Source organism: Sphaerodactylus townsendi, linkage group LG03, assembly GCF_021028975.2.
Source record: "Sphaerodactylus townsendi isolate TG3544 linkage group LG03, MPM_Stown_v2.3, whole genome shotgun sequence".
Classification (NCBI taxonomy): domain Eukaryota; kingdom Metazoa; phylum Chordata; class Lepidosauria; order Squamata; family Sphaerodactylidae; genus Sphaerodactylus; species Sphaerodactylus townsendi.
The window spans coordinates 47,808,736-47,823,173 of NC_059427.1; the positions used below are offsets into that span (position 1 = coordinate 47,808,736).

The 14,438-nt window shown below is 40.4% G+C and overlaps 1 protein-coding gene across 4 annotated transcripts in view; it reads right to left on the reverse strand.

Moving 5' to 3' along the window:
- The window catches only part of SLC6A6 (solute carrier family 6 member 6), a 65,649-nt gene that overhangs the window by 33,094 nt on the left and 18,117 nt on the right, over positions 1-14,438 (reverse strand). For all 4 annotated transcript variants that reach the window (XM_048490448.1, XM_048490449.1, XM_048490447.1 and 1 more), the window contains 2 exons: positions 4,620-4,859; positions 4,081-4,215 (listed from right to left, as the gene is read on the reverse strand). In XM_048490448.1, the coding sequence (XP_048346405.1) occupies positions 4,081-4,215; positions 4,620-4,848 (364 nt within the window). In that variant the 5' untranslated portion in view covers positions 4,849-4,859. The remainder of the gene's footprint in view (positions 1-4,080; positions 4,216-4,619; positions 4,860-14,438) is intronic.

Sequence of the window (14,438 nt, forward strand, 5' to 3'; positions counted from 1 at the left end):
AGTAGAACCATTCTCACCTGCTGGCACACTCAGGATTGGGCTGTAAGACCAGTAGTGCTGTCACAACCCAATCAATGCCTTTCTATCCCATCCTTTCTCCCAAGAGTTCAATGTAAAGAACAGTACATGATGTACCCCTCTCTTTTGTATTCACAATAACTTTGTGAGGTAGGTTAAACTGAAAGAGAATTACTGTCCACCCACAGTCCAATCCTAGGTAATGTTATGCCCTTCTATGTCCATTAAAGTTAATGCACTTAGAAAGGTGTATCTTCGCTTAGGATGGCACTAGTGGGGATTTGAACCAGATCTTCCGGGGTATATTAGATACTCTATCACATTGGTAACAATATGAAATGGTCGTAACAGGAGCTGGAAGCTGAAATGGAACAAGTTTAGTATAAACATAATTTTAAGCATACAGACAGAACACAGAATTCCATGCTTTTGTTTCTATGGCAACCTTGGTGCATGATACTAATATTTATGGTTCTATTGCTATGTGTACAGAACACTCTGTAACTAAAATCCAAAAAAGCTGCTCAAGACATTCCACTCAGAAAAGGGGACTCTGGGCTTGTACTTTGTCTTCCAATGCCACATGGACAACTATTTTGAAACTGAAGAGATTCGAATAACAGTTCTGAAGGGGGGTTGCATTTGCTGTTCAAAGAAAAAGACTGGGCAAATTTAACCAAAAATCCCACTGGGCAATTAATCTCAAAATACACCTGACGTAGCTCTTTGAGTCCAGACCTGTATTTTTGAGACATCTTGCTCTTCATCTGTGAAAGCTTTAAGTTTAGAGGCCTCAAGATGAGATGTCTATCTCAATAAAACCCCAGATGAAGGTAATTCCAATTCCAAAGCCTTTATTGGCATTATAAATTACAGAGTTAGTAAAAAGGTGCATTTATCTACTAACTGAGACATTCAAATATTAAAATACATTAAAACAGCGTTGAACATTCACAACATTCATGCACACATAAAATAATTTAGCCATTGCTACTATGTAGGCAATGATTGCGCCTTACCAAATAGTTCCTCAAAAAAACTTGCAACATTCTCACATACAAGATCACAGGAACCGTTGAGTAGAAAATTCATAACAGATGGTAGCCTAACATCGTTTGAGCTCTCTATCAATGGACAGATGTATATAGAGCGTAACGACTCGTACATTGGACATTCCAATAGTACACGTTGAACAGTCTCAACAACGGCCATATTACACTGGCATAACCTGTTCTCATATGGAGTGTTATTATACCTGCCAAGAGTCATAGCGTTAGGCAGAGCGTTAAAACGAGCCAAAGTGTATGCTCTGCGATGTTTGGGGTTGCACAAAATGTACAAATAGTTGGCACAATGGTCTGATCGGACAATTCCCAAGGCCTGTGGAGAGCAGCTTTTCCCCCCCTCCTGCACCATTCCCAGTTTCTCTCTTTCGACTAAAACAGATTTGATTTCATTTTGAATTCTGATGGCAGACATAGTTTGGAACTGGTCAGCTGTTAAGCCCATGTTGTTAAGTTTCTTATCTATGTCAGCCAACCATTTCACAGAAGCAGATTCTGATAAGAGTTGATGTATAAAGCTATTGGGTTTGGGCTCAAAATGAATTTGGGTCCAGTACTTAAATGTTCTTGTCCATGCCATCAATTCCATGCTATTTTGTCCAGTTTCTCTACGTAGGGTGTCATAAGGGACACACCTTGGTGACCCTAAAATTCTTTGCAAAACAGTATGCCTGTACTGACTCAAAAGGTGATTTAATTTGGGTAATCCATATTGGGGCTCCGTATAATAGCTGAGGGATTATCTTTGCATTGAAGATTTTCAGTGCAGCGGGGACAAATTGGTGTCCTTTAGAATAGAAAAATCGAAGAATCGCTGCAGCGTTCACCTTAGCTTTGTTCTCTACTTGTTTGCTGTGGGGGACCCAAGATAGGTTGTAGCTGAATAGGAGCCCTAGATATCTAAACTGGCTTACTTGCTCTAGGACATGGTTGTTCACTTTCCAGCTGTATTTACGCCTAGATTTTGCAAAGATCATAACTTTTGACTTGTCATAATTGAGCGTCAGCTTATTTACATGACAATAATCTGCACTGCAGTTTAGTAGGCGTTTTAAGCCTACTTGGGAAGATGACAAAAGAACAGCGTCGTCTGCATAGAGCAGGGTAGATATATGTAGGGAACCTAAACGTGGTGGATGGCCATCGATTTTGGTTAAGGTTGCAGGGAAGTCATGAAGAAATAGACAAAATAGACTGGGTGCCAGTGGGCAACCTTGTTTAACCCCTTTATTAACCTTAATTGATTCTGTTAACGTGCCATCTCTTGGAGTTCTTATTTGGCAAGTTGTATTCGTGTGGAACGCTTTAATTAGAGCTAAAAGATTAGATGGTGCTTGTGTTGACCTAGCAAGACAAGACTTATGTTCTTATGACTATCTAAAATGCAATTAACAAAAACATTGGGAGTCTCTGCAACTAAATATTAAAATATTAAAAACAGCAAAATATTAACAAAAATAATTAACAAAAATTAATAATACTCTTAGTGAAAAGGCAACAAGTTTGTACCAGAGATAACAAGAAGGTCAAGAGGTAACTGAGGAAGGTCAGCAAAGGGAAAGCTGCAATTCAGGTAATCATTCCTTTCCCACCAGAGGACTGATGCCTGCTGTCACTAAAACTAGATAAATGTTTAACTCTAAAATTAATGCTTGACAATAAAAAAAATACTGTTCTGTTTGTTTTTCAAGCACAAGGTCACTGGTAGATAAGTCCATGTCCCTCAGTGCTCAAAACAGTATGAAAGAAGCTAACAAGGTCTTATATCAAAATACAAAGATTTATTTATCATCACAATCCTAGCCCCTTACTCGCTGGGAAACCAGTTCTACTGACTTCAGCATCAAAGCATTTTGGAAAAGACAACCTCTTACTAATTCAGCAAGTTGTGAATGTACGTTTTTTAATAGCCGATGTGTGGACTTGGGTAGCAGCAGTCAATCAACATTTCTTTGGAGCAACTATTCAGATCAGATCATTTGAGAGACAATTTCATACTCATCAAAACCAGTATTTCAGAGATGATGATCTTGTACTGAAGGGTGCAACTTAACAAGAAGGTAAACACTGAAACTTATGAGGATCTAGTGCAGCTATTATGTTTTAAAATACACCAAAAGGTGACATTGCTTCAGATATTTAAGATGACCACTGGGGAGCGGGGAACAGTTCCATATTACTCTGTATTTCTTTTTTTCTTGTCTGTATCAAAACTTCAGGAAATAACCTCTTAAAATCAAACATAGGGCAAGCTTGGACCCTATAGACAAACATTCTTTAAATGAACTTGGAACTTTCTGATTAATAAAAAATAAGGATTTTGTAGGGATTAAATGATAGGACATGTTGAAGAATATTGGCTGACGCTTTTTTAAAAAAATCTCACTTATTAAAAATGAGATATTCCATCACTACCCGTTGAAACATACAAGGGCATGATTGATTTCCACGGAAATAAAATATTCTTAAGTAAAAACCAGTTCACACCAGTACTTCACTGAATATAGGAGTAGAGGGAAATAGCTCTGAGCAGTGAAAATGAGAAAGTCCAAAATATAATTGGAAGATCCTACAGTGTTACAAGCAATCTGACTGTTTTGTTCAGGTACAATTTTTTTTTATTTTTCGGAAATGATGCATTTATTTGATACTGTGAAATTCCTGACCAAATTGAGAGCAGGCTTTGCCTTTTGATGCAGCAGAGTCCCCAAGAACACCACTCAGTTCTTCCCCACAGAACTGGGTTGTAACTATTAAGTTAGAAGGGAAAAGGCAAAGAGGTACATTGGGGGCACAACTAGGGTGAGAAAAAAACCAACCTTGTTAACTCCAGCCACTGAGAATTATGTTGCTCTGATGTACACAGCCCTACTCCTCCTCTACATAGCCCCCATTCCTGGATTCAGTTTCTTGGTCACATTGTGGTATGTTAGAGTACTGAGAGATAGCATTTAAGTAGGTAGATGTCCACAGCATTAGGTGGAGGCAGATAACTTACCTGTGAAAATGGGGCAGATCTTTTCCCAGCATGTAATTCCTCCTTCAGAGGTATACTGGCCTAGTGCCACCTCCAGAAAAAACACAGGAAGACCTCCCCCGAAAAGAAAAATGAAATAAGGTATGAGAAATGCACCTGTAGAGAAAACACAAAAGAGATTAGAAAAGTTCTGTGATTCAGTGAAATAAAACACCAGAACAACAGCTGATACTGATATGTTAATATTACTGAGAAACCTTTCCTGTGCCTTTTCATCAGCATTCGCAAACTGTTATTTGAATACAAAGATCAATCAGCAGTTTTTGAAGTTAAGAAAATGCCCATCTATTTTCACTTTATAAAATCAAACCCCACAAGGACGATGGGATTGGTTTTCATTAATACAAACTGAACCTTCCCTTTTAAAAATTACATAAAATCTTTTTGTTACTATTTGAGTAGTACTGCAAGTTTCCTTACACATTCAAATGAACAGAAGCAGCAGCTCCATCTACTGGCACCTCCCCCCCCCCCCAAAAAACCCCAATGATGACACTCACCTCCGCCATTTTTATAGCAGAGATACGGAAATCGCCATACGTTGCCTAAGCCAATAAATCCCCCAGCCACGGACAACAGAAAGTCAATCTTGCTGGCCCACTTCTCACGCTGTGGTGGCTTTCCCTCGGCCTCATCCTCGGGCCGTGTCCCAGGGCTTTTGCCAGGAGAAGGCTTCAGGATATCCTTATGGAAGTCTTTCAAACACTGCAGCTTCTCTTTTGTTGCCATATTTTTGTTTTCTACAAGAAATGAAACCACAATGTAGATTCTATGAACAGTTTTCATTTGGTCAAATTTACTCAACAGATATCTCTGCTTATGAACCACTTTGATAGATAAGACTGCAAAGCAGATCATGAATAAGGCTTCCCTCAGGATCATACAATCTTCCAAGTTGGTACAGAATTATACGCATGTAGGAAAGACACAGATAAGGCTACAGTACTATCTTACTCCAACAAATGGGTGAAAATGTCACAGAGGCCTAGTGACACCTAAGCAGGATCTTTTCAGAATATTATTTTAGCATTCCAGGTTTCTGGAGTCTTTGGAAAGGCAGACAAAAAATTCTTCATCCCATAACATTAATGTCAGGTCTTGACTCAGCAACAAAACCGAGCACTGGAAAATTAGTAGCGTCTTTGCAATTCAGACATTCTTAAAAGTGTTAAAAACAATAACTTGTATACAAAATGTTCTCTACTTTTTTTCCCCCAAGACAGTAAGGATCAGAAAACCTTTTAGAACCTTTTTCTGTCTTAATTACTCATTGAACAGCTGGGACATTTGTCTCCAGCTAGACTTATGGGTAATGCTAAATAGATGGTGAACAGCCTTCTCCTTCTCCCAGAGCCAGTTTTCAGGAAGTCCTTGGAAGAAGAGGACACTGACTTGCTCATTAGGAACTTGAATCATGCTTATTTTCAAACCACCTTTAGAAGAATCTCTCTCTCCCCATCTCTCTCTCTGTGGTAAGAGTGGAAAATAGATAAGCTATAAGTAGGAAAAACCAAGGGCCTGAAAGTCCCAAAGGATTATGTCCATGTGTGGAGAGGGGAGTGACTGCAGAACAAGTAGCAGAGGTTCTGGGAGGAGAAAGGAAGCAGCAGCGCATACTAGGATTGAACAACTGGGGAAGGCCAAACTTGCGACCAAGCAAGACAAATTCCCCAACAACCACTATTTCATTAAGGGCCTTGGTTTGGGTCCTGTCTAGCATTTCTGCATGTGCAAGGATTTCTGCCCAAGGTGAATAACTTCCCCACTTCTGCAGCAGCCCAAAATCTCCCCCCCCCCCCCAACATCATGTCCTGGGATCTCTTTTATCTCAACAACAGGAGTTGGAAGGCAGGAATGCTATGCACCTCAGACATATGTGCTAGTCTAGAGCTACACTCTTTAAGGTCATTTTCCTTCTCAAACAGTCAGGTGATCTGTAAAATTATTTATTTCATTTGTATTTGATTTCATTTGATGTCTACCTTGTACTTTTCCTGGCACAGCCAGCCTAGAGTGCCTTCCAACAGTCATACATATAATATGAACACGCCATACGTTCCAAACACAATTTGATCTACTATTATAAAATCCTAAATTATGACTTACAGATTAAGGTGGCACCCTATATTACATGACCACCTTATATAGGTGGACTATCTTTTACAGGTGATCGGTGCAATGATGGTACACAGATATAAATGGGAATGACCAACCTGCAAGAGCTGACAGGCCCCAAAAATAGACAAAAGAGTGGAAAAAAAAACAGTAAGGAGAGGGAGAACATTAACTTAAAAAGAATAGAATAGAATAGAATAGAATAGAATAGAATCTTTATTGGCCAAGTGTGATTGGACACACAAGGAATTTGTCTCCGGTGCATATGCTCTCAGTGTACATAAAAGAAAAATACATGGAAAAGAAGGAAAGGAAAAGAAGGAAAAGGAATAAAAGGAAAAGAAGGAAGGACCAAAATAGAAAGGTGGCAGGAAGAAAATAGAAGGGAAGAGAAAGGAAGGGGGGAAAAGGTAGACCAGTTGACATATAACTATTGCTGTCCTCAACCATTGGCTGGCTGAACACCTCTGTCTTACAGACCCTGTAGAACTGAACTAAGTTCTGCAGGGCCCATATCTCATTAGACAGAGAGTTCCACCCGACTGGGGCCAGGCTGTGAAAATTAGGAACTCATAATTGTGCTTCCAGCAGATTTCTCCATGACACTTTGGTCACAATTTTATTTATTTATTTATTTATTTATTTATTTATTTATTTATTTATTTATTTATTTATTAAACTTTTATACCGCCCCATCCTCTAGGATTTTGAAACAATATAGCTCACCACATAAATTGGGAACTGACTACTATGGAAACCTGCCTCTGGACACTTCATCAGCTCCTTCTGCTCCATTCCCACTTCCAGTGCCTGTTCTACGCTTGTAATTCTTTCCCAACCTCTTGTAATTTGCACTGCCTGGAATATTATGGCATGACAAAGAGAGTTATCACAATGCTTCTACTAAAAAGTGAAATTTCCTTGAACATAGTGATTTATCCTAATGAGCGGAAGAATCTGAAGCAGTACCCCCCCCCCCCCACTTTTATATCTTGGTACTGATTTTAAAAAACTCCTGCATAAATAAACCTTTCTATTCTGTTGAGTTCTGACACACGCCCCCGCCTCGCTCCAATGCCATTTCAGCAACTCACTTATATTTTAAAATAAGTAGCTCTGAGAGACTCTCTTACAAAATAGATCTACATTCTTCGCCACAGCAGTAGCCAATGAAATTGCCAGCGAAGGCCTGCTCTGAGTAAACCGCAAAGCAAACGAAATCCTAGGTTACCTGTCTATAAGTACTGTTCTCAAATTTAAACTGCAATGCTTATACATACTACGTAGCTCGGCAGATCAAACATTTTATGTACAAATTAATGTAGGCAAAACACCAAGTCAAAAAACCATCTAGGAAGTTCTGCATGTCCCAAAGGGCCACGTTCAACAATTGCACTGTGGAAGCTGTGGTAGGTTGGCAGAAAGATCTGAGGAGGAGAGGCAATTTACACTGAAGTGGGAAGTAAATGCTCACACATTGCTGAGAATGAGATACACTTGAATTGTACTCACTTCCGCAGATTTAGGGTGTTGTACATTTAGAGGCAGAGCAATCAACTGGTTTTCCCAACTACTTGGGACACTGATTTTCCCAAGCGAAGAGTGATGATGTATCAGGTTGTGCGAGCGGAAGGTCACCCAACAGCTCCCGTTATTTTGCAAAATTTGTGGAATGACTCAGTGAAGTGCACATGTGGAACAAATCATCATAGAGCAGAGGAAAATGATTCAGCTGGTACATATTTGCAGATAAAATATATAGTTTAAATAATCAGACTATATCTTGGACACACTGGAGAATACATTAGGTAATTCTTATCTTTACAGCATAAATTAAATGACAAGATCCTAAATTTTCACTGGACTTGTACAAACTAGCATATTTTATTTTAGCCTGCAAAATTTTTCTTCCTGTTGATGAACACGTGGGTACCTATTTATTAAGAAAAAACCTATACATTACTATTCCACTAGAAGCCTTGAATTTATTTGCTGCTTCCTGATCCGTAAACAGACTTAGCTGGAGTACTGGTGACCTGAAACTTGGATTGACATTAGCTCTGCAGAAAAACTACAACAGGAACACAACAGATATGCATCTATGTACCCATGCACACTGAATGCCTTCCATAAACTATACAGTTTAGCAAGACCAGTCTAGCGTATATCATTCACTTATGTCTCTGTTAAACATTTGAAAAGCAGTTTCAGTTTCCTCAAGCTTTAAGGTCTAAAAACAAATACATATTCACTTTTCATGTTACCGTATTCCGATGAATGTTAATTGGTGTGGTCAGTTTACTGAATGTGTTACAATGTTCCTTCCCACTCTGATATTTATGTCTGTTCATTTAGTCTCATGGGGTGGGGTTAGGGTTACCAGTTCTGGGTTGGGGAAATACCTGGAGATTTGGGGGTGAAGCCTCTGGAGGAGAGGTCAAGCCTAGTGGCTTGACCTGCCTCCTGCAGCAGCCATTTTGTTGCTGTACCCACTGCGCCATGTCAGAATTCCAAAAGTCTCCAGGGGTTCAGAATGGCTGGGGACTCCTGATTTATTACATGTTTCTCTGGGCTTACATATGGGGGGAAATAAATAAGCAAATGAACGTCATTGCCCAAATGAAGTACAAACTCCATTCTTGATTTAAAATGGAATGGATTTCAGATCCTCTGAATATTTTTGCTTTGTGAAAAACTGGGAACCAGTTGTCTAGCTGGCTGTTGTTACTGGAAAAAATGACCAGAGAAGTAACCATGGGTGAGCTTAGTTTGCCAGTAAGCAGATGCTTTCAGACATTACAGCATCAACTAAAAGAATTGCTTAAACATGGAGTAATAATAAACATGAGCTAGTTGTGTTATTTCTTGATATGATTAACATGGCTTTGAAGTCATGTAGCCTTCACATGCCAGATTTGAGGCCTCCATTGTTTTTAGCAGTGTTTGTGTAGCTCATAGTACCAATCACTCGCACAATATTTGCAATGAGCAGTACTATGCTTTTAACACATGATATAAATTAGTCTCTTAAAGCACAATCTCTTACTGGGTTTGTGTCTTGAACTTTATTCTTTATCACATAGTCTTTTAGCTACTGCCAACTACAGGAAAAGGAGGCAGTTCGAGGTACTGAACTATTGAGGGGAATTCCAAGAAAATGGAGTTTGTTTAGTGAAAGGCATTGTCCTGAACATTAATAGGGTTTGTGTTTAATTTCCTGCTCTTTTATTCCACTGATTGAAACAACAATTTCATTTAAGAGATAACAATCAGCATGTATTTGGAAATGATTTTCGGGGTTAGAACTACAGCTATTATTACAGTTATCAGTTAACAGAAAACAGAGTCTCCAAAAGACAGACACAATATATTTAAATATAACTTACACTCATAAAGTCTAAAACAAGTCATTCTATTCTTTGCCAGTTTCTGGGAGACATATGTCTGACTTCCCTTCAGGAAACAAGGGCTTGGCTCAAAAGATAGAGGAGCACTGAGCCAGAGTTGCCATTTATAGCACAAAGAGAGTCCAAGTGCAACCAAAGGCCTTCCAAAACAAAAAGAAACTTTCTCCAGACCAATTATTTTAAGTGCTGTCCTTTTACTGCTGGGGATCTGTCAATCCCACCAAATCCAGAGCATCTAACCAGGATTCTCTATATTATATGGGGGAGAAAGTATATAATGCCTTTCTTTAGCTTCCAATATGTACACATAAATAATAAAAACCTATCAGATACCGTAAGAGGATGAAGTAAGAGCATGCATTTGAGGGGATTCTCATAGACAATCTACACGTTTAGGATTGAACAGATTTACACATTTATACAGAGTACACTGCCATGATCTCTGAGCTACCATTCTGCCCTCTTAGGTGTAGAAAGAAAGAACTCTGTTTCCAAACACTAGGCAAACCATTTTTGGTGCTGATCAGTAGTGTGGATTAAATTCTATGGGACAGTTTCTGACATCAATTGAAAGTCAGTGATAGCCTACTATCCCACCACAGCTGAGCCCTGCCCCCTGCCCCCAAACTCCCAGTGGAGGTGCCAGGGTTATGGAGGCAGTCAGCTGCAAAAACAGCTATCTCATCAGGCATGTGGAGTTTGGGACAGGTGTGCAGTTGTATGCTGACCAGCGTGGCTAGCCCTGCCCCCAAACTCCAAGTGGAGCTCGGCAGCATGGCCAGCTGGGCTCATGCCTTTCGAACTCCACGTGGAGTTCAGAAGGGGCACAAGACCATTTGATGGTGGCCTCAAGTCACCTGGGTCCAGCTCTAAACTAGACTTCAAGCCTGCAGTTTAAACCCTGACCCAAGCCTCGCAGAGGCCAGGATCAAGCTGACTGGCTCCAACTATATACTGTTGGCTCTGGCCCCCCAATCTCCACCTAACTGGAGTCCCCCATGTGACCATAAGAAACAGCGTCTGGGGCTCTAGTTCCCTGCGCCCCCTAGTTACACCATTGAAAAAAACCTGACAATTGTTGTCGTACCACACAGATCTCCACCATTTGAACATACTATTTAACTCAGGTGCCAGGGTAAAGGAGGCAGTCAGCTGCAAAAACAGCTATCTCGTCAGGCATGTGCATGTTCACCAAGCCATTTCCACAGTAACCTCTTGGTGGGCCAGTTGAAATGGTGGGCCACTTAAAATGACCAGTTGAAAACCCTCCAAGGCTCAAGAGAGCTGGGGGAGTGGCACATCACCAGGTAGACATTTGAAACTATTGCTGGGGCGTCTGGATGCCTTGGATGATCAAATGGAGCAATGCTCATGGGTCAGCAGGGTTGGTCCACCACAGAAACAATAGCCTAAGCAAATCATATGGGTGCTTAAATTCCATACATATTAAGTACAAGCCTCACACTCTTGCATTTATTGAATAGTACAGTAATAGTCTGTGGTTGAATCTGTATTACTGTTTTGAAAGATCTCTCCGGTTTTTCTTCCCTTGTTTATCTTAATGTATATTATCAGATTACCTCTTATTTTATACAGCCCTCTATTTATCAGATTTATTTTCCATTTCATGCCACTTCTGAGAACAACCTGGCCTTTGCCCATTTAAACTTCATCACATTAAGCGAACTGATAACATTACAAAGTACAAGTTCATCCTTACTGCTTTTAGAGGGCAAGTGTTGCTTATGTCACTGCTGTTTCTCATGCCTTTATGTAAAGACACAATGGCATCAGAATAGGATTAACACAGCTATACTCTTTTATCTCTGTAGGCAAGCATTTGTGATATAAGTTATTACATAGTGTGGAAGTAAGGTCATATTTGCACTAACTGGAATACACAATTTTTCCCTTTATCGGATTACCTCACAAACATTTATGCAACATTTTGGATTCACCTGCCATGAACTGGATCAAGCAGAATGCAACCAAAATGACTAACATTTCTTATGAGGAAATATTAAAGAGTCTGGAATTTTCAGCTTAGAAAAAAAGATAATTGGAGCATCGCAGCAGTTTATAAAATTATACAGGGGGAAGAAAGTGATAAGAAAAACTTTCTCTTCCTGTCCCATAATACAGGAATTCAGAAGCACTCAGTGTAGATGATGGGCAATAGATTCAAGACCAATAAAAGGAAATACTTCTTTAGTCAGTGAGAAATTAAAATATGGAATTTGCTGCCAGTGGATATACTGATACCAATGAACCCAAATAAGTTTAAAAAGGAATTAGACAGATAAATAAATAAATACATGGAAGATAGATCCATCACTAGCTATTGTGATTAAAGGAAGCTTCACAGGCAACATACATTGCTATGAGACAATACCAGGGAAAGGCCTTGCTCTCTATGCCAAGTTTGTTGGACTCTCTCCAGGGCAACAGTTTGGCCTCTATGGGAAAGAGGCCCCTTGATCAGATGGGATCACTAGTCTGATCTAGCGGGGCTCTTCTTATGTTCCTATGAGATTACACATTTTGTATAAATAGTGTTATCCCAAGATAAGGGAAGAACATACATTTTAAGACAGCTTCCTGAAAGTGGCATAAAACTGTAAGGTCCTATCTTGCCTGCCATGTTTAGGCTGTGGTTTTAACCACAGAAGTTAAAAGCTGGTGTTACTAAAATGGGACTGAGATCAGGATACTCATCTGCACTTTCTTTCAGTTTGTTGTTGTATCATCAAACACCATTTAGATCGACTTGCACGATCAGTTTTGTGAGTGTTTTCTCAGTGTTTGCATGCTTGTGTAGAAAATGCGTCATATGAATTAAAATCTCCGCAAATGAAGTCACAGTTTTAAGCCGCTGCGATCATAACAAATACCCCCCAAACACGATGGCTGAATCAGCCAGGCAAAATTCACGATGTGTTACATAACATTCAGAGTTATGACACACAAGGAACATAACACACTACAAGGCAGTTGCTCTAGAGCCAGGCCTCTCTTCAACTTGACTTCCGCAAGAGCCAAAACAATAACAGGCACATTAGGCAAGCAAACCAAGAATAGCACAGCAGCTATAGAATACAAAAGAATGGAGGGAAGTTATTAAACTTTGCTATAATGCATTGGTAAATTGAGGGAAGCAGAATTGTCCCGGTTTACAACAAATGAACTTCTGATCCTAATTAGCACCCAGGCGGGGAGGGAGCTAGCTAAAAGTCTAATGATTGAAAATAATCCAGAAAGGAGCACCAGCTCCCTGCTGCTTCCCTTGATAACACTGCAGCTTTCATTATGTCATCGCTCCAGATGTAAATGTGCATAATGGTTAATCCAGTGTGCACCGCGATATTCAAGGAACAAAACAGAATAACAAATATATGAACTAATGCTCGTATCGTTCAGTTCTGGAGGCAGCAGCCTTGCAAATAAGTTCAACAAAAGTAAACTACCCTATCAGCCGACTGACTAACACAGTTGCCGTACAGATACTTGCTGTTCATTGTTGGGCTAAAATAAAGTTTCTAAACATTTCCTATCAGGTCATTTACAGTGCAATCCTGAGACCACTTTGCTGACAGTAAGTCCAACTTAAGTGAACCGAGTAAAATTCTGAATAGGCCTGCTTAAGCATTGCTCTCTTAGAAGCAATTCTTACATATCAGAACGGCCCATTGGATACTTACCGTGAAGGGGCCTTCTGCTGGAGGATAGGGGAACATCTGCATGGGTGTTTACCAGCCGCTGCTCAAAAAGGGCAGGATGAAGAATTTCGTCACTTCCTGGGCGGGGGCTGGACACCCCTCCCTTCTCCAGTTATTGAGTGCCGAAGCAGTGCAGTTGGTAGAGTCGGAGAGGAACAGGAAGTGAAGAAGTCTTAGTCGTGATGTTGGTCGGTGTTTGGAGACTGATGTGCGTTCCGGGCGGGCCCAGATGTTCCCCTATCCTCCAGCAGAAGGCCCCTTCACGGTAAGTATCCAATGGGCCATTCTACTGGAGTAGGGGAACATCTGCATGGGACCTCCCAGAGCAGTCCCCGACGGGTGGGTTGATTAGTCTCCGATGATGTGCTCCAGCACCCTTCTCCTGAACATGACTTCGGAGTCTGCTAGATGTTCCCCTACGCCAGTAGAACTGACCAGCATTTACAACAATGGGCAAGGATTCAGAATGACTAAACTATCATTCAAGAAGAGACTCACACTTTCTTTTTCACTTCACCCACTACATTCCATCCTCTCACCCTCTGCTTCAGTGGTGGGCAGTTTGTTCTGTTCTTCAGGCCATTTATCCACCTGATTCAAGAACAAGCTCGGCCATGCAATGACGTCATGGCATTTGAGACCACAGAGAATTCTTTTATTCGCCCTGACACATCAGAGGGAAATTTCCCAAGGTCAACTCTCTTGTTGGACTGAAGAAATCAGTAAACCTTACAACCACAAACCTCCCTGTTACACATTGTTTTATTTTGACCATATCAGATTAAAGACTGTAATTTCCTGTACTTACCAGCCCAATCCTAGATGTCTGACAAAAAGAAAAACAGTCATCAGCTGAGCCTTCCCCCAGAATGCGCACACACACACAAATGTAAGAGATTTATGAATTTTACAAGTCGGAAGGCATCCTAGTTGTCATGTAGTCCAACCCTGTTCAGTACAGGAACATGACACTTCACAATCCCCAACCGATGGCCCATCTAGCCACTGCTCATAGACCTCCAGAGAAAGAGTTCACAATCTCCTGAGGCAATCTGTTTCACTGTTGAATAACTCTTTAACA